General features: G+C 32.7%; 1 protein-coding gene across 1 annotated transcript; it reads left to right on the top strand.

Moving 5' to 3' along the window:
* Positions 1-8,508: 8,508 nt before the first annotated feature.
* On the top strand, positions 8,509-10,405 carry LOC116194558 (glycerol-3-phosphate acyltransferase 5-like). Its single transcript, XM_031523408.1, has 2 exons — positions 8,509-9,166; positions 9,242-10,405. Exons 1-2 carry the CDS (start codon positions 8,612-8,614, stop codon positions 10,166-10,168), a joined length of 1,482 nt encoding a protein of 493 aa, XP_031379268.1. The 5' UTR covers positions 8,509-8,611; the 3' UTR covers positions 10,169-10,405.
* Positions 10,406-20,613: the final 10,208 nt, after the last annotated feature.

Below are 20,613 nucleotides of genomic sequence, written 5' to 3'. Positions count from 1 at the left end.
TTCCGATTCAAGAATTAATCATGACAGAGCCGACCCGACCCGACTATATATATTTATATAAAATCAAATGCTAATTTCTTCCCCGTTGTCCTAATTTCCTTTTTGGTTTCTATTCTTCTCTCTGCCTCTCCATGTTTCTGCTCGCTGCTCCGCCTTCTCCTGAATTGGGTGTTCAATGTTGTGGAAACGAGTCTTAAATGTTTTGGATGTTTATTTAACATACGAGAGAATTTTTTCTTTTTGTTGAAAAGGCGGGTAAACCCAAAATTATAATGGACGGTTCTTATACATCCCCATTTGGTTCTTGGCCCGGTTTCATACTTTAAAAACCCGAACCGAAAATGTCTTGACCCGACTCAAAAGCAAAGACCTGGCGCAACAACTTGTCTCGGTATTAGGTCCCACGTCACGCTTTTTGACCGCGCGTAATACAAGGATCCCTTTTCTGCCCTTTCCCACTTTGCATCATCAACGCCGATGATGAGCCCATATATTATTATTGTTTCAAAAACAATAATTAGTAAACAAGAAAAAGAAAACGGCTGCATCAACGTCATATGCTCGAATACATCTAAGGCTTAGTTTGAGAGTGCCATTACGGATGAAAAGTTATTGAAATAAAATTACTGAAAAATAAGTATTGATTTTAGAATAAGTTAAAATGTTTTGAAGTAACTAATTTAAAACTACTGAAAGTAAAAAAATGTAATTATTAATACTTAAAATAGAATAAGTATAAGCAAATTTCATAAGTACTTATTAATTTGCTTTAGAAAATCATATTTGCCAGCGCAATTTCGGTCCAAACTATTATTTCAAAAACTTTAACCAAACAGAAAATCTAAATTATAAGAAAAAGTAATCATCGAACCTCTGTCGCACTCCCAAACCAACTCCAAAGCTGCATCTCCAAAAAATAATAACAATAATAATATCTCATAATGCTTCGAATCCAGCATGTTCAAAAAGACAGATTCTGGTATTATCACTCCCAAAAAAAGATTGTTAAAGGAAAAAAGAAGGAACTTTGGTAAAAAAATCTCATAAAAATCTTCGTATACTCATAAATACGTGTATTGTGATTTTATTAACCCTAGAAGATGTATTTTCAAAATTATTTTAATTTCTTTATTTCACATCCTATAGTTTTGTTATATGAGTAATTTGTGAGGTTTTTCGCCACTTTTTTAATACAGAAAAATATTAGTTTCTTCAAACAATGTGTAGTAATAAAATTAACAAAGAAATAGAAAGGGAAATCGGCGTGTAAGGAGAGAGAGAGGGGAGAGTAGAAAAAGGGGACGAGTATTAACGTTCACATGGTAGTCAAACGAAATGTATGGATTTATTGATTTAACTTAGATTTCATCATTTCTGATGGTTCCTAATTTAAAATTCTATATTGTATAGGGTATCAGTAGGAAAAGGAAATTTACACTAAATAACTTCCTTCTTCCTTTTATATTATATATATAGAGAGAGATTTAAGGACATTGCAAATTTTTATAAATAAAACATGGGGCAACATAATATGATTTTCAAGAAAATTACTATGCATTTTTTTGTCAAGCACCCATAATTTACATCGAGCATCGTCAGAGCGATCGAAAATGGACTGTCGATGGTAAATTGGCCATACACCCATGGATGAATACATCATCCCTTACTACACAGACAGTAACAATCGGTGGACGCAGTCACGACACTGCTAATGACAAATCGGCCATATGTCTACTGGGGGAGGAAGCACTCCTCATTAGGGAACAAACTGACGAAAGAAGAGGCATATCATGCGACGGCCGATCACACCCGCACGTCTCCGAGCATGTCAGAGCCAATCAGGCATAGTCCAATACATACCAGCCACTAACATGAACTAAACTGATCGGAACCACCTCTAGAATACTAGGAAGGACAACAAAACGCTCACAATAACAGCATCGGACTACATTGGTAATTCGACAAAGGTGAACATCCAAGCGGACAAAGGTTTTAACCTGGAAAGGAAAGGAGGTGATCATCAGGGGCTCCAAAAGAGTCTTGCTCAGGTCGTTCTGGTGAGGCATGACGTGAAATGAATCAATTCTGGTTTGTGATTGAATTCAAGGGCAGAAGGCTAAGGAGGCACGAAAGCGGCGCGCGACAGAGGCTAATCGGCAGTGGAGGAGCAGTAGAGGGGTCCGTAGCAGTGGCGGGGAATAGCGATGATCCGTCAAACGTGCCCAACCGGAGGCGACGCGTCGACATAAGTTAAAGTTTAGGGTTTCTTACAGTGCGTTTGATTTCAGAGTTAAAGTTTTGAATTTGTAACTTTGATTTTGATTATGAAAAAAGACAAAAAAAAATGTAGGATTTGTGGACCCCACCAGTTTTGTTGTATAGTGTATTGGGTAGTGTATGTGATTGTATATTGAATAATATATGGGGCCCATCAGTTTGACTTTGGAAAAATATGTTTTGTTGTGTAGTGTATTGAGTTAAAGTTAAAGTTAAAATTTTAAACCACGACTCTGAAACCAAACAGAGCGTAACTAGGGTTCTGGTAGAGAGGTTTCGAGAGAGGGAAGCTTGTGTTGTGCAAATTACTATGCATATTATTTCATCGTATAGGGCCAATTGCTAGCTAATTAACCCTTTAATCCTTAAAACATACATTGCGTTTGGTAACGTAGTCAAGTTTAATTTAATTTGATTTAGTTTGATATAAGAAGATGAAGACAAAAGTAGTTGGAAAAAAGTGTAAGAGAATTTGAAGAAGAAAATAAAAAAAATAATGATTGTATTTAGACAAAAATGTTGAAATTGAGAAAAAATGTTAAATAATTGAGAGAATTTAGTATTAAAAAATTAATTGTAATGATATAAAAGAAAAAGTATGTGAGAGAATTTGAAAAAAAAGATAGAAAAGTAATAATTATATTGTTAAATTGAGGAAAAAATTAAGTTAAATTTGATTATATAAACAAACGTAGCAGTATGTCACATGACACATAGTAGAATAGACCCATGGCATATAATATGGGGAATTTAAACTATGACCTTGATCATCTTAAATTAACTTACCATAAAAAGTCATGAATTTTTCTAGAGGGTTAATTACCTAAAAAAGCATAAACTTTTCGTATTTTATCAATTCTAGCACGAACTTTTTTATACTTAAAAGCACATAAACTATCGAATTGATATAAATATTAGCACAACATCATTTTTTTTTATCGATTGGGCCTCAACAGAGGTTACCGCGCCTCAATCAAAGTATGATGTGATGACATATGTTCCCACTGACCGCAATTGTGGGGTGGAGTCCACTGATGAGGCTCCCGCCGCCGAGCCTCTTCCTTTCTTTCTCGAATTCGCTTTTTTTTTTTTCCAAATTCAGACAGTAAGGGCCTCACCAAAGGCCACTACCACTCCTGTAGAGTCACTGGCAACTACTGAGTTTGCCAGCTACCACGATCAAGAGTGGTGGCCAACAATTCATGTTTAAATTAACGAAAAAGTTGAAGTGTGCTAATAATGATATTAAATTGGTAGTTTGTGTATTTTTAGGTGAAGAAATAAAGTTCGTGCTAGAATCGATAAAATGTAAAAAGTTTGTATTTTTTTAGGTAATTAACCCTTTTCTAAATTCATCAAAGTGGTCGATTAAAAAAAAAAAAGGAGGCCTAGGAATTTCAAATATGTCTCTGGGTAAATTCCGATTAAATCCCTGTAATTTGATAGAATATAGTGTACACCTCCTTATTTGGAAATAGTCATGCCGAAGTATTTGCTGACGTGGGGGCTACGAATTTTTTATTTTGAAAGAATTATAAATTATTGAACAAATAGAAAAAGAAAAGGTGAAAACTTTTAAAAGAATGCCAAGAGGGAGGGACCATTATGAAGGATTGGATCGTTTCATCTTATACTCATCGTGGATGGTTTTTTATCGAATAGCACCTAATTTTAGCTTTAGGGACAATTTTTCTTGTTGATTCCAATGGGAGATACTTCGGCAGAACATCATAGTCGCATTGGGTGTCGTATCCGCGTGCTTTGTTGGCTCAAACCTTTTTTTTTTTTTTATGAATAATTGTTGGCTCAAACCTGAAATCTTGTGTAGAAGTCACCAATCATGGTAATGGTCACTTCTTTCTTGCATATGGCTCCCGTTGTCTTCACAAAAGTTATTTTTCTCATGAAGTAGAGTTCCTGTTTAAAAAGAGAGAGGGAAGACGAATGGGCGGTGCGGCTCACCAGATGTCACCACTCCGTCTCCAAGTTCACTTCATTAGGGGCAGAGGTGGCCTCCGGCGTAGCACCACTACTACCACCACCACCGCTATTTTCTCTCAGCAGTTCTTTCTTTTTGAAATTTTCAAATCCTTTTAGTAATTTATTTTTATTTTAAAAAATAAAATAAAATTTGATGTCAACAAATACTTTCACAAAGTCTCACTTAAGTAGTGCACACTCTCACATGGTCGATATCTAATGAGACTCCCCATGCCTCTTTATTAGTTATTTAAAATTTATCTTTCATTGTATTAAGTTTTGGACCTCCTTTATAACCGAAAAAAATGAAGGAGTATATGGCTATATTCATTCGAACTATGGAGGTAACTTTTTGAACTATATCAGAAAGATAACGTGTTGTTAGTAAATTAATAAAATTCATTCGCATACATTACGTGAAATTCAGCTAATGAATTATTTATCCACTGGTTAGACCGAACAAAGAAATTAGATAAACTCCATGGTTCTTCCAACACAACGTCGTCCCATGTAAACCAATAGATCTGATCTTTTCTCTATCTCTTTTTCTTTTGTTTTTACTTGTTTCTTCTTATTACTGCATGCATTTGTGTGTCTGTTTTTTTTTTATCTATATTAATGTATGAAGCCAAAGATGAGAGTGTTTCGTCTCACTTTTAGTTGACAAAAATAGTTATACTTCCTATTGTTCAATTAATAATGGCCGTTAAATTAGAGCTAAAGAGTAATTTTGAAAGATAACCACCCACCATATCTCTCTCATCCATATTTTCTGTCAATCTATTTCTCACTCCCTTAATCAAACAATCGCATCCATAACTAATATGAATTGATTGAAACGGTTTGACGCTTATTTTCCTAAATAAAATCCCGAGTTCGAATATTGTGAATAGAGAAAATTTATGGTATAAGAATTTTACCCACTATAGTGGATCGACCGGCTCGAACTGAATTAATCGAGACCTGTTAGATATCCGAATATCAGATTACACGTTAAAAGGGAAAAACCACACTTATATTAAAAAAAAAGACAAAAAATGAACGTGCGTTCCTTTTCTTTCTCCACAAACGGGGTTATTCTTTATTTATCAAAGTTATAAGGATTTACTCAACAAAAAAAAATATAAGGATTTTATTATTATTTTTATGTGATAAAGAATCCCATGTATATGGCTGAGGTTAAAAACTTAGGAAATAAATTTTTTAATATTTATTTTTAAGTTATACGCAAATTACTTGTGGATCTCCTCTAGTAATAATATTTTAAAGTAAGAAGACGCTTTGTTATAACTTTTATTATTTTCAAATTGCCCCTTTTACATATAATTTAATTAATAAAAATAATAAAATTGAGATTAAAATGATAAATTATATAAGGCTGGGCTAATTCCACCCATTTTTTGGCTAATCCACCCCCTTTTTTTTGTTCATCATACTAAAATGCCCCCAATATCTATTAATTACTTTAACTAATATGGATAGAACCCTTAAATTACTTTCTAACTTAGTTTCCATTTGAACATATTACCCCTCTTTACTCTATATCTACTCAAAATTATTTTAAAAAATATTTTTAACCTTTGTACACTAAATGAGAAGAAATATAATATTACTCCAACAACACAAAATCCCATTTATATAGCGTCCCATTGCTCATCTAATCTTAATAAAAAATAAGAAATGAAAAAGAGCCAGATCTTCATATTCCAATAAAATGAATTCCATGGCCGATATTGAAAAAATATCACGTAAATTAACCAAAAAATTTAATTAGAGCAACTGAAATAATAAGAGGGCAATTTGGTACCGTGGCTAACAAATAGAGTGGATTAGCACCAATGTAGCTTAGTTCAAGCATTTTTACACTTATTTCCCTTAAGTAAGGTCTTAAATTCGAGCATTATCAATAAAGAAAATTCACACTGGAAGAACTTTACTCCTTAATGAGCCGACCTGATTTAATTGGATTAGTCTAAGCCTAATTGGATTTCTGAATTTCTGAAAAAAAATGGCGTGGATTAGGGATAGTTGGGTGAAAATAGTCCTTGCCATTATATAATCATACCTACCCACTAATTCTTAACTCACTCACTTTTCCCTATTTTTTTCTCCTCTCTCATCTTTCTATTCCTAGCAGCAAATTCCAACGCGAAAGGTCTTTTTTTTTTTCAATGGTTTCTTATCTATGAAAATGCATGATGAGCAAACTACCAAAAGAAATATTATGAATAAGCAATATTAATAATTTTCAGTGCTAATTAATTTGTTCTTTAGCTAAAATTGTTCAACCTAATTAAAGCGTAATTCCTTAGAAATATGGAGTTGTTTGATACTTATTTAATTTTCAAATTAATACACAAGTTTTGCGCGTAGCACAGTTACCTCTACTATAATATGTTGCTATTTTAGATCTTATCTTGTAATTGATGTACATATTATAATATTGGTCCAATAAATGTATAATATAATATCCTCATTGACGTGTTCGTGAACACTTCGTGAATAATAACCCAGTTTTTGCAATATGTCAGCTGACCTCCCATTTCGTTTTTATTATTCCGAGGGTAGGTGCAAAATTAGGATAAGGATGGTACATACATTAATTTTCATTAATTATATTTATATACAATATATAATAAAGTTACATCATGCATAGTTATGCTACATATATATTTAAACTAGAGTTTTTAAATCCGGGGGATGCATGGATTTTTAGTTAGTGTGTTTTGTTAATAATAAAATTTTAACAAAAACTTTATTTTAATAAAAATATTAACTTTTTAATGTTTTTAATATTTTAATAAAAATTAACTTATACTTTATTTTAATATTTAATATCCAACCCTATTTAATAGAGTGGGTGATAAATATATATTTTCTCTTTTTAACTTTTAATAAAAAATAAATGAATAATAATTTTGTTATTTAGTATTCTAACCCTATTTAGTAGGTGGAAAATAAATTTATTTAATATTCTAACCCTATTTAATATGGTCGGAGACAAATATAAATTTTGTCCTTTTTATTTTTTTGATGAAAATTAACTTAAATTTAATTTTATATTTACTATTTTAACCCTATTTAATAGGGTAGAATACAACTTTATATACATAGATTGTGATGATTATAACTTTCTGAATTAGATAGGCATATGTGTATTGTAGAAGTAGGCGGCAAAATGGAGAGCATTTTTTCTTTTAAATTTTTCAGTGAGATCATAAGATAGTATCAACTCATCGGTATGCGACTGCTCTCGCTGGAACATGATTAACAAGTAAAATGATTGATGAAATTGAAAAAGATAGTTTATTTTTGGCTTTTATAGAGGAAGAGAAATAGCCTATTACATGTTAGTTTCTCCGGTAAGGTATAGTGGGCCTAAGCCCATACATTTTGTAAATTAATAAAACAAGAGAATTATCAACATAGGGTTTTGTCAATCGACTAAATTAGGAGGTAGGAAACGCTGCAATAATTTATTCACCGATCAATTAATTAGATGCAAAATGAGGAATTCCCTCTCTCCCTCTCTCTGTCTCTCTCTGTATATTTATGTCTGTGATTCTTAACGAGGAAGTTGATGTGGCAATAAGAATCTGTATAGTTGGATTAATTCATATCGCCCCATGATAACTGACGTTTGACCCGAAAGAGGAGATATACAAAGTCGAATTACGGATATTCACTTGTGTTACGATTATGGGTCTTTCTTGTAGTTAAGAAAAGAAAAGGAAATATAAAATCAAATTACGGAAGCATTTTGTATGTGTATCAGTAAATATTAGCACTGCATCATGTCATGCTGCCTTGATTATCCGATTACAGCGAGAGGACTAGGCGAGACTGTTGTTCGAGAGAAAGAGAGAGGAACATTCTACATCCAATTGTTTTGTGCATATAATGTCATACATAAGTTCAATATGCATGACCCATAATTTCTTATCATTTTCTAATGTCAGGCAATGCAGATGATCCTACGATTTTTGCAGTAACATACGCTTCGTTTCATAATCGATCTTTCGAACACTGTAGAAAACTCAGATTGATGAGTGCACTATTGCCCAAAACTGTTGCAGGTTAGGTGATCAGATCCGCGAAGGAGTTCATATGTTCATTCTTCCCCGATTAGGTTTGAATTCGACGCATAATTTCGGAGGAAGAAACTTAGAGCTAAAAGTAATTAGAGTTTATGGAAATTGGTAGTTGTAAGCTGATAAACTGCCTCGTTTCTCTTTATTAGACAAGTCTCACGGTTGGACACTATCAGTCCATATATCCCCTCTCTAACATAACGGTCTCTTCCTAATTATTAGCCTAAAAGATTTAGATCAAAGGATCAATCGATATAATCAGCATGGACTCGTCAGTGGTCTCGGAGTTCGAGGGTACCCTGCTGAGGGACGGGCACCCTTTCTCCTACTTCATGCTGGTGGCGTTTGAGGCCTCGGTGGGCCTGGTACGCTTCACCCTGCTGTTGCTTCTGTGGCCCGTGGTTCGCCTGCTCAGCGGGCTGGGGATGGGAGATTTGGCCCTGAGGCTCATGATCTTTGTGTCCCTGTGTGGGGTCAAAGAGTCTGAGGTTGAGTCAGTGGCGAGAGCAGTGTTGCCCAAATTCTACATGGACGACATCGACATGGACGCTTGGAGAGTGTTCAGCGCTCACGACAAGAGGGTCGTGGTGACGAAGATGCCGAGAGTTATGGTGGAGATGTTTGTGAAGGAGCATCTGCGGGTTGACGAGGTTATAGGAACCGAACTGGTTGTGAACCGGTTAGGTTATGCCATGGGCTTTACCAACAGCGAATTCAGCTCGGTCTCAGGTCGGGTAGCCAAATTGTTCGGCGATAAGCGACCCAGTTTAGGGATGGGAAGGCCGACGTCATCTCCATCATTTTTATCTCTATGCAAGGTCTGACCATTTGATAAAACAAACATTTGAGTGCGATTTGAAATGTATATGAACATTTTGTATATTATTTTGTAGGAAAAACTCCATCCACCTTTCATCACTGAATCAAGGAAGGCCGATCCACAACTTCTACGCCCTGTCCCGGTTGTATTTCATGATGGCAGGCTTGTCAACCGCCCTACGCCATCCATGGCTCTCCTGATTCTCTTATGGATGCCCCTCGGAATACTACTCGCCACCATTCGCATAGCAGTCGGCCTGACATTGCCCCTAGGAGCCATTCCTGTGATCGCCCCAATATTCGGGGGCAAGGTCATCATGAAGGGTAAACCACCACCACCCGTGTCCGATGACAACACCACAGGCGTGCTCTTCGTCTGCACACACCGGACCCTGATGGACCCTGTTGTTTTATCCACCATCCTAGGTCGTAAGATTCCCGCAGTCACCTATTCCCTTTCAAGGTTTTCTGAGATCCTGTCGCCGATACCGACTGTCCGACTTACCAGGATCCGTGAAATTGATGCGGAAAAGATCAAGCGCCAGTTGGCAAAGGGGGATCTGGTCGTTTGCCCTGAGGGAACAACATGCCGAGAGCCATTCCTGCTGCGGTTTAGCGCTCTGTTTGCTGAGTTGACCGACCGAATAGTGCCAGTCGCGATGAACTACCGGGTAGGGTTTTTCCATGCGACCACTGCTCGGGGCTGGAAAGCTCTGGACCCAATCTTCTTCATGATGAACCCGAGGCCAGTGTACGAGGCAACGTTCCTAAACCAGCTCCCAGTCGAAGCCACGTGTTCATCGGGGAAGAGCCCTCATGATGTAGCAAATTACGTTCAGAGGATCCTGGCAGCGACCCTAGGGTTTGAATGCACCAACTTCACTCGAAAGGACAAGTACCGCGTCCTCGCCGGGAACGACGGAACCGTGCCATGCGGTGCCTCTTTGGCCGACGGTATCAGGAAGGTTGTGAAAACTTTCAAGCTGTTCATATTTCATTAGACAACATACTAGGCGGCTGCATATCGATGAAATAATGAGATCAATTAATTAGTCACGTTTATAATATATATATATATATATACATAATATTCATAATGGGCAATTAATTATTTGATTTTATATGCCTATCTATCCGTTTGTACGTTAGCCTCGTGTGAGGATTGAATTTTCTTCAACTCCTTTTATTTATTTATTTTGGGTTATATTAATTTCGAGAATAGATGTAATATTAAGGTACATATTGCACATAATATGATACTTTATTCCACCTTGACATTATACATATAGCATAATTTATTTCAAGAAAATAAAAATCTGGTCTCCAAGTTCTAGGGTATTTTATAAGTTTGAGAGAGACCGGTTGAGGGCGTAGTCATCTTGAATGGGACTAGAAATGTAGTGATGGGGTACCTGTACATCGGGGTTGGGTGCGATATGACAATGGACCTGCAGCTAGGAGAATAGAAGGCACCCTACGCAAGGTAATGAGACGGGTCCGTTACCCTTTTTATTTTGAGTTCAGTGAATTTGTAGCAAAGAGATCTGTAGAAATTAAAGTGCATTTGTATAAGTTAATCCTTCATAAATAATTTTGCAGACTACAAAGGGACAAAACAAATTAAAACCTTAGATTTAGTCTTGTTAATCCTTGCAAACACCTAGTCCGACGTGGACTTATAATTTCATTTACAATTATGATAAGTTAATTAGTTTCTTGCCATAGTCGTTAATTCATCTGCTGAAAGCTCATTGAGAGATCTAGAGATCGAACAAGACACCCTTAGCTATGAAAATTAGTATTATAGAGATAATGACATACATATTGATGGGAGAGATTTAGGTCCAACAAGATTAGAAGACTTGAAAATACCAATATTCCAACCTGCTTTCACCTAGCTAATTTTAGAACATAAAAACCTCATTTTTTTTATTATTATGAGTAATACATAAAAACCTCGTAAATTAACAGAAAGCAACCAAAGCAATTTATTAATGAAACCTGCAATAATTTTTTTTTTCAAGTTTCCATGCCGCCACCCCCCCCCCCACCCAAAAAAAAAAACCATGACAAAAAGAGATGCAGCTTAATTTATTTATTCAGAAATGGCAATATTAATCAATTTTCTCATCGGTTCCAAATGTTTATGCCAAGTTAGAGGAGAATAAGAGGTAGTTTGAATATCACCAAGGGAAAAAAATAAAAAAAAAGACAGTAGTTAGAAACTAATGTCACAAAAACAAAGAAATATGCATAATTCATTATCGTGATTCATGCTGTGATTTAAAGTAATCATCGATGTCTATAATCTTTTCAGTATGCACCATAATATTCGGAAGCTCAATTGAACTCCGATTAATCCAGTAGAACCGGATTGACCTACTAAGGGATAAACTCTCACAGCATGAATTTTTTATATTTATAAGGCTTGAATCCGAGACTTTATTTAAGAAAAATAAGGTCGAACCACTTGAATCAATCAACGTTGATCATTCTCATTGCATAATCTTTCATTCATTCATTTTGTTTTTTAGCGGGGGCAAAAGTCACATGATTTAATTTGGATCCATTGTACACCTTTTATGGATCGGCTGAAATCTATATTAAGAAATGATCTATAAGATGATTGTAGAAACAAAAAGGCCCAAGAAGTAAACGAGGCCACGACACCCTGTAGGGCCAGTATAACAAACTATGGAATGGAACATTAAAAAATATATAATAATAATAATAATAATAATAATAACAACAACAACAATAATAATAATAATAATAAGACAACAATTTTAAGGTATTTTGATATATCATTGATTAAAATCATTCTTTTTTCTGCAATCAATTTGCCTCAGTTAAATCTACTGATAGTTATACGTTGAACCTACATGAGTTCTAATTAAGCAGATTTTTTTAATTAGGCGATATACATTTACATATATTATGTGTTCCCAAAGGATTATTTAATAAAAGAATCATTGATAAGAAGACTAAATAAAAGCCAATTTTCTTTTTAATAAAATACAGAATTGAGGTCAGCTCATATGCAGTAGTGTAGTGTATGTGTAAGCACTAATGTGTATATTGTACACAAATTTAGCTGAAACCAATTATATTTCTATATATAGAATCTCTGTGACAACTTTACTTCATCATCATTATTTTTTTTAATCAAATTTGGCTCAACATGATTAATATCTATCTATTTAGAAAAAATAAAAGAAAACAATATTAATGGATTTAGCCGATCGATATAGGATCGTAAAGAGTGCTATTATTCTTAGAATCTGCAAAAGAATTTCTTGTCTATAAAAACCAATACCACGTATTTGAAATGCATACACAAAATGTTGACACAACTTTAAAAAGTATCTAATTCTATATTTTGACGTGCATATACATCAGAGGTGATATATATGTTTTTAGCATATTCTTTGGTTGTTGAGCCACGTACAGGAATTCCTGTCGACATCCTGTTGGGACAAAATACTGTTTAAGTTCATTAGATTAGATTTAAAGTATGAAGATAATGCGCTCTTAACCCACACAAATTCTATATATGGAACAGGCGGACTCCAAATAATCCTAATTAAATGTGGACATTTAGAATTACAATTAAGTTGATTTTCCAACTGGATCTCATAAGTTAAATTCAAACTGGTGAGATGGAAGAGGTCTCAATGTAGCAGCATTAGACGCTGATTTAGAATCAAGAGCTCCCAAATTCAATCATTACTAATTAGACTTATGTATTTCAGTTTATTTTTCATTTTTGTATCAGACTCATGGTTCTCCCTCTACCAATAAAAAAAAACAAAGAAAATCCAATTGGTGAATTCAAATATTTATCATGAGACAATTCAACGTCTCCACTAAATATATAATTCTCACTAAAACTCTTTCAATTGATTAATATTTTCTTTTCTTATGCACGGCACGGTACATTAAAGCTCATCAAGTTTCGATTAACCTAGATTCGAGCCAGTTCAGCCATTAAAGAAGAAATTTTTTTCTTATCATGAGTTTTTTCCATTCATAAGATTTGAATATTAAGAGAAAGACATGTTAAACCCCCTGAATCAACCAATGTTGGCTAATTAAGCAACATTTGGCCATTGGACTAATGCTGATGATCGATGTATGTAATTACCTTTTCTGGTAAGTAAGCTTTCATCTAATATATATAATAATCGGTGTTCAATCCCCTGCATTACACGAGTTTCTATATATATTTATATATTGTACAAATAATAATTATCACAATTTACGATATTAATTTACTTATTAGTATTATTATTATTATTATTATTGAAAATAAAAGTTCTTAACAATCAATTTTCAAATTTAATTTTCAATAAAGTTGTATGAATACTTTTGAATAGTTCAATTATAATTTTTCAATCAACGTTCTTATTGTGTCCTGCAAATTTATTTAATTTCTTTCACAATTTTAGTTTGTGTTATATATAATTATATAATTTTATTTTTTTATATTATTTTTAAAATTTATGGAATCTTTCTTCTGGATAAAGATTACTATTATTTTATATAATACCAAAATTTCCAATTATATAATCTTTCTTAGTGTGCAAGGATTGTTACTGTTCTATATAATGAGACATTATATATGTATATTAACTCTACTTTTTGTATATGTTTTATATATTTCTTATCATTTTAGAATTTATTAAAAGGTAACGCATTAAATTTTACTTTTTAATATACTCGTACATATATATGTTTAGTTTTTATGAAAAATTATATGTATGCTTAATTAATTTTCGTAAGAATATCAACAATTTTATATCAATTTCTATAAACTAGGCTCAATTTTATTAATGTCACATTAAGTTGTTTATATACATTTATCATTTATTTATAATTAAAAAAATCTCTTAATTGTATTTAGTAAGAGATTTAGGTACATTTAATTACATTTATTAAATAATTATAATTATAATTATTATTCTTTGTTTTTAATTTTTTTCATATTATCTTAATTTTCTTTTAAATATTATGTACTGAGTAGGAAATTTAAATACATTAATTGCATTTATTAAAAGTTTTTAATTATTATCTTTGTTTTTTAATTCGTTTTCCATTTTTTTATAAATTTTCCTTTAAGCGTTTATTATGCACCCGATCTCATTTATTATGTGCCCAAGTAAATTTTAGATATTTATAGATACAATGAGCAGGAGATTTAGATTCATTAATTGCATTTATTGAAAATTTTTAATTATTATCTTTGTTTTTTACTTTTCTTTTTCCATATTTTTTAAATTTTCTTTTAAGTACTTATTATGCACCCAATCTCATTCATTATGAACCCAAGTAAATTTTAGTTATATATATAGATAGATGTAGTATTTGCATACTAATTTTATTAAATTTGTAATTTGAATGCTTTCTATACAAGTGTGATTGTAGATAAACTTTTGTAAGGAAAAAAAAATACAATCTATTAAACTAATCTAGCTTTTTTAAGAAAAATCATTTTTGCATAAAGTTGAGATTCTAGACAAACTGTAACTGTAAGGGTTATATATCTAGAGAATATAATTATGATAATGGGTTATTAGAAGAAATCATTGGAAGATATCTAGTTCATTTTATGAATGAAGAAAAGATGATTTTATTTCACAATTTCACCTATACTTTTCCTAAAATGGAAGTCATATATTATCATTTTCATTAGAAATGAATTACTTACTTTTTTGGGTGAACAAATGAATCACTTACTTTATAATTGGCTTAATTACAGAACAAGGTTGATCTCTAAAAGTACGATAATATATAATTTGAAACCATCACCTTCTAAATGAATTGCATATATTCTTCACCAGGAAAAAGAAGGATTGCATATTTTTCTTGTCAACGTGCTTTTATTTTGTCAGTTGTACATATTAAACTATTGCAAAAAGATTTTATTAGATTAATTTTTTAATTCATAACTATAATTTAAATAAAAATAACACATCTAATCAAGAAAAGCATTCATTATCCGACTTGTACACCTAAAAAAAAAAAGCATTCGTAATGCTAAAAGGCAAGCTTGATCCAAGATAGAAAGTGTTTTTCTGTTGATAAGTGTCAAATGCCAATCTTTCTAATCAAGAACATGGACATATTGTTTGTTAGGTTGTACGACCCAATAAATCAAACCGTATATATGGATGTAATTAAATATCTTGCGAATGACTGGACCACTCCACTTGTTGCCATTCAGAGACATTGTCATACTATAGATATACTTAAAAAAAATAAAAATCTAAATCTGAAAAGATGGAATAGAACAGTCGACTGTGGTGGTCGTAAAGACAAAGGGAATCGCCTTTCATGATAAGAAGAAGGGGGCATACGCAATTATGTCGGGGCACAACTTTTCCACGACACCAATATGATGGAGGAAAAAGAGATACTTTTTTCTCTTTAGTTTATTCCTTTAAATAATTACACCGTTCAATATCAAATTTATTTCAATAGATGGCTGCTGAAGCTTGGGTTGTCAAGAGACTGTATTGAAGCACACATGCCGGGAGCTAGGTTTGAGGATTTGAAAATAATTTAGAGGTGGATTCGGAGGCAGTGAAGAACCTTAGGGGCCGTTTGGATTTAGAGTTAAAGTTATTTTAATTTTGATTTTGATTTTGATTTTGATTGTGGAAAATGACAAATGAGATGTGATTATAAATTTGACTTGGGAAACGTGTGTTTTTGTTGTGTAGTGTGTTGAGTTAAAGTTAAAGTTAAAATCAAATTTTTTTGAATTCAAACGGGGCCTAGCTACTTTTAGAAAGCCGACTAATATATATTGTGCTCTTCCATCTCTTCCTTATTTGGTCTGATTCGGTTTGACCGTGAAGGATCAGAAGATGGTTATCGGTAATGCTTTCAGATATGGTAATACTTGTGTGGAGCTTTGACTAACTAATCAAGTGCTATGCTTGTTCTCCCTTAAGATTACATGTATATGTCACGCAGACTCCCCTTTTGTCATAAGGCGTGAAATTAGACCAAGGGGAATTCCCATAAGAACTAGTCCCTCAGATTTTGCATATAGGAGATTGAGACACAGTCCCAGCTTCTTTCAGTTCATATGAACTTTGTTCCTTTAGAATTATCTTGCACCTCCACCTCATTTTCTACCAAAAAAAAAAAGCAAAAATATTTCGAATTATTACAATCATTAATATAACTTTTCCCAGTGATAATAGTCATTATAACTTTAGTTGGGCATGAAATTTGGTGCAAAGTAAATTCGGCAAGCTGTAAGCCTGTATGATTATATTTTCAGAATAGGATTTAATTATGCATGGAAATTTTGGACACTTTGGTATGTATATTAAATATTTAAATAAATTATATACATTAATAGATATAGGTATATGTAATTAAATCACAATGTATGTATATTTTCTCGGTCTGATCTCCGGTATCCGAAAGTTCAATTGGGTCGCGACTAATTCAGTCGAGTTAGGTCGGCCCATTAAGAAGTAAAACTCTCCCAGCGTTGATCTTCTATATTCACAGGAACTCAGATCGGGGATCTTGTTTAAGCGGAACAAGCACCAAACCGCTTGAACTAACCCACGTTGGTACGTATGTATATTTTAAATTTGAATGTATTCATACCTAGGTATATAATTAAATTATACAGAGGCTGAATAAAATTAATGTTGGTAATCTTTGTGTCTCTCCATATCATAATCAAATTCAGTGAATATGCCCATTCTGCATGTGAGGTTGCAGGTGAAATCAGCATAATATCGATCTAAACAATCAATGGCATATTACTTTAATTAGGAGATTTCGAATTTGATGATGAAATTGGTCGGCTCGTAAACTGTGACAAAACAACAGACAGCTGATTATAGTTTATCAATCAAGTTATCACATCAATCGCAATTAAGTGTTTAAAAAACCAATATTACATGGTCAGTTATTATCTTATTGCTATATTACGATGATATAAACACGTTGTATATATTTCTTTAGACAAGCCACGAACATCGGTTGTCCTGATGCCTCAACTGTCACAACATGGACCAATTGCTCGAAGTTTCGAAGTGGAGTTTCATGCCCTTTTGGGGTCTTATATGACATGTGCAAATATGCGAGTGTCTTCCTGTCGTATACTTAAATACAAGCTAGTTTTCGTTTCTTTTATTAGATGCAAGCATTAATCTGATTTAATCACCGATAACTGTCTAGCTACCGGCATGGAGAATCCCGTTCTTCGATTTGAGATGCTTCAAGATTGAACATGAAAGGAAAAACCATAATTATAAGACTACCAAATCCGAAAAATTTATCTAGTATGACATGTTGTCTTAAAAATAACAAAATTCTACTTTGTGCAGTCCTGAAGACAGACTATTTGGAAAGAATTAACATTTTTAATTTTTTTAATTAATCTTATAATCGAAAAATCAACTAGTCTCTTTTCCAGTTTCTATTATGTCTATCGGTAATCTTCATTATCATTCCGCCACCTGTTCAATCAAGAATTAATAGAAATGCAAAAAATGAAGATATTAGTAACTAAAAATTAATAAAAGTACACGAATTTCAATGTAAGAGAGGAAGAGTCGATGTATAGAGAAACAACCACAGGAGTAAACAACTTAGTGAACAACTTTATTAAGGGATTACATAATGCCACTAGTCTGTTTATAGACTTAAATGAAACGACTCAAAGAGGAAATAATAAATCAAATTATCAAAATAATCAACTCAAAAATGATATTTAAATATCAAAAGAGAGTTTAGCGCAATAGCACACTTCCTCACCAATTGATCTAGAGGTCGCAGATTCGATACCTAGTAGGACTATTCGTGCCCCTTCATTAGTTATTTAGGATTTATTTTTCGTTATACTATGCTTTAGGCGTCCTTTGTAATCGAAAATACCTAATTTACCAAATAAGATTTTATTTGGCAGATTAGCTCTTTCCTACATATTAAATGGATATATCAATATGAGTTAGTTCAAGCGGTTCGGCGCTTGTCTTGCTTAAGCAAAGTCTCCAGTTTGAGTTTATGTGAATGCAGAAAATCCATGCTGAGAGAGCTTTAACCCTTAGTGGCCAGTCTGGCTCAACTAGATTAGTTGGAGTCCAATTGAACTTCCGAATACTATGATTCAAGCCGAAAAAAATATTAAATGGATATCTCTAACAAAAATGAAGTACTGAAGAAGAAATCACAATATAGAAGTTATAATTTATTCAATCCATATGTTTCACTCTTTCTTATTACGTAATTATAGGAACTAGCTATCCTACCAATGCGCTGCGCGGGATTATTACTCATGGAGGGCAATATTTTTAAAAATATTAATTAGTTTATGATTGTACAATTAAACTTTTAATAATTTTCAAGTTGACGATTAAATAAAATGAATAAAATTATTTTAATCAAAATTAAGGAAATTGCTATATAAGTTTATCCCATGTATTTTGCAATTCACTTAATATTTTGATTACTTCATTTCGTTTTGAAACATGCATTTATATTTTTATGTGAAAATTATTCTACAATATTTTTATTTTTCATCAAATTAATGTTGGTTGTTTAGCAAAAAACTGATGAATTATGTATAGAATATTAATCATTTTAAAATTTTATTATTATATTATTTTTGCAAATATGATTTTACATGTAATTTATGGCATGTGAAACATACTAGTTTTTTGAACAATTTATAATAAAGTAACATGTGTAAAATTTCAAAAATTAAAATATCTTCTACAATTTCGATTTGCAATGGGAGCCTTATTTCTTTTAACAAGTAACCATTTTTCTTTGTCTCGGTTAAAGATTAAAATAACAGTTTGAGGAATTATTATTGAACTCTTTTAAGAGGTGATCATTTTTTCTTGGGATAATAGCGCCATATAGCCTAACGTTTGAAGGAATTCTTAATTCTAGCCCCAACTTGATTTTTTACTTGAGATATCCCAACGTTGACGTGTTGGTTTCAAATTTATTCCGACGCTAACTTTCTGTCTAAAATTGACGGAATTGCACACGTGACACGTTAATTTTGTAACAAGTGTCGGGATAGATGTGAAATTAACGTGCCACGTGTGCAATTCCGTCAATGTTGGATGGAAAGTTAGCGTCGGGATAGATTTGAAATCAACACGTCAATGTTGGGATATCTTAGGTAAAAAATTAAGTTTGGGATAGAACTAAGAATTCCTTCAAACGTTAGGCTATATGACGCTATTAACCCTTTTTTCTTTATCTTGGTCATAGATGGAAATAAGAGTTTGAGCAATCATTATTGAATTTATTGTTAAGGTTCTGTTTGCAAGAGAATTAGGAAACAACTCTTTTTTCTTTTCATGTAAAAGATAGAACGTGGGAGTTCGGACAATTATTACTGAATTTATTTTTTATCTTCTTGTTGGTAAAGTTATTTTCATAGGTAAATGAAAAGTGGCACAATAGTAAGCTGAGAGTTTGACACTTGGAACGACTTTGATAATTATCTCTCTCCACTTGAAGCAACCTCAATAATCCTCTTTCCTCGTTTCATAGTTATATTTTTTTTTTGGGTAAAGCTTTTTTTTTTGGATAAAGCATAGTTATATATATTATATAAAGATATTTTGGAATAATTGGAAAGAAAAAAAGAGAAAAGGGGTAAATTTCATAAAAAGTACAAAGTTTGAAATTGATTTTAAATCTATCCTATCATTTCAATTGTAGCAAAAAAGATCGTATTAAATGTTTGCTAAAACGATGCTACTAGCAGTCTATATTCTCAATTTTCTTTTCTTAATCCCTATTTTTCAAAATTTGGGTCGTAGTGGTTCACAGATGTTAATGTCATTCCCAACTTCTTTCGAGATCACCGTTGAGATCAAAAGTATCAAATACCTTATCATAATTTGACACTCTTTTTATTAGATAAAGTGGTTAATTATTTTATCATATTGCAAAAAAAAAAGTATTCATATCTATATATAATACATAAACTATTATCAAGAGTGGAAGGTGAGAATTCCATTCAAGAACCCTCATTTTTTTATTAAACGACTTGAGTGGCTCGAATTATTCCCCTCGATAGCTCTCAGCTCGTGGTAAGGTATCTTTTTAATCACTTGATTCGATGCACATTCGTTGTATTTTTAACTAAAAAGATGAATTGAGTCGTACATGGAAATAAGGCTGTTCTTTTGCTCTATTAGTTACTTGCACCTATCTTTTTGTGACCATTTCTTTCCTTTTTTAAGCAATAATTTTTTTTCCAGGAGTACTCTGAAGCGATAATTTTATATTTTTCAATCGTAAAGGGGCACATGGATTAGAACATGATAGAAGAAAAGAAAATAAATATATAGGAAAATTTCACTGATGAGAACTAAATAAGAATCACTTGGCCTAGATTGAGTAGTATCACTACATCGATTCTGCGACTGCCCAAGAGAGTTGGCAATAA

This window comes from Punica granatum, chromosome 2 (genome assembly GCF_007655135.1).
Source record: "Punica granatum isolate Tunisia-2019 chromosome 2, ASM765513v2, whole genome shotgun sequence".
In the NCBI taxonomy this organism is placed as follows: Eukaryota; Viridiplantae; Streptophyta; class Magnoliopsida; order Myrtales; family Lythraceae; genus Punica; species Punica granatum.
The sequence above is the reverse complement of the archived record's forward strand: the minus strand, read 5'-3'. Positions and strand labels throughout refer to the sequence as shown.

Excerpts from the sequence above, each read along its gene's own strand:
- LOC116194558 (XM_031523408.1), top strand. The coding sequence starts at position 8,612 with ATGGACTCGTCAGTGGTCTCGGAGTTCGAGGGTACCCTGCTGAGGGAC. Across the intron at positions 9,167-9,241 it reads CATTTTTATCTCTATGCAAG|GAAAAACTCCATCCACCTTT; the intron begins GTCTGACCATTT and ends ATTATTTTGTAG.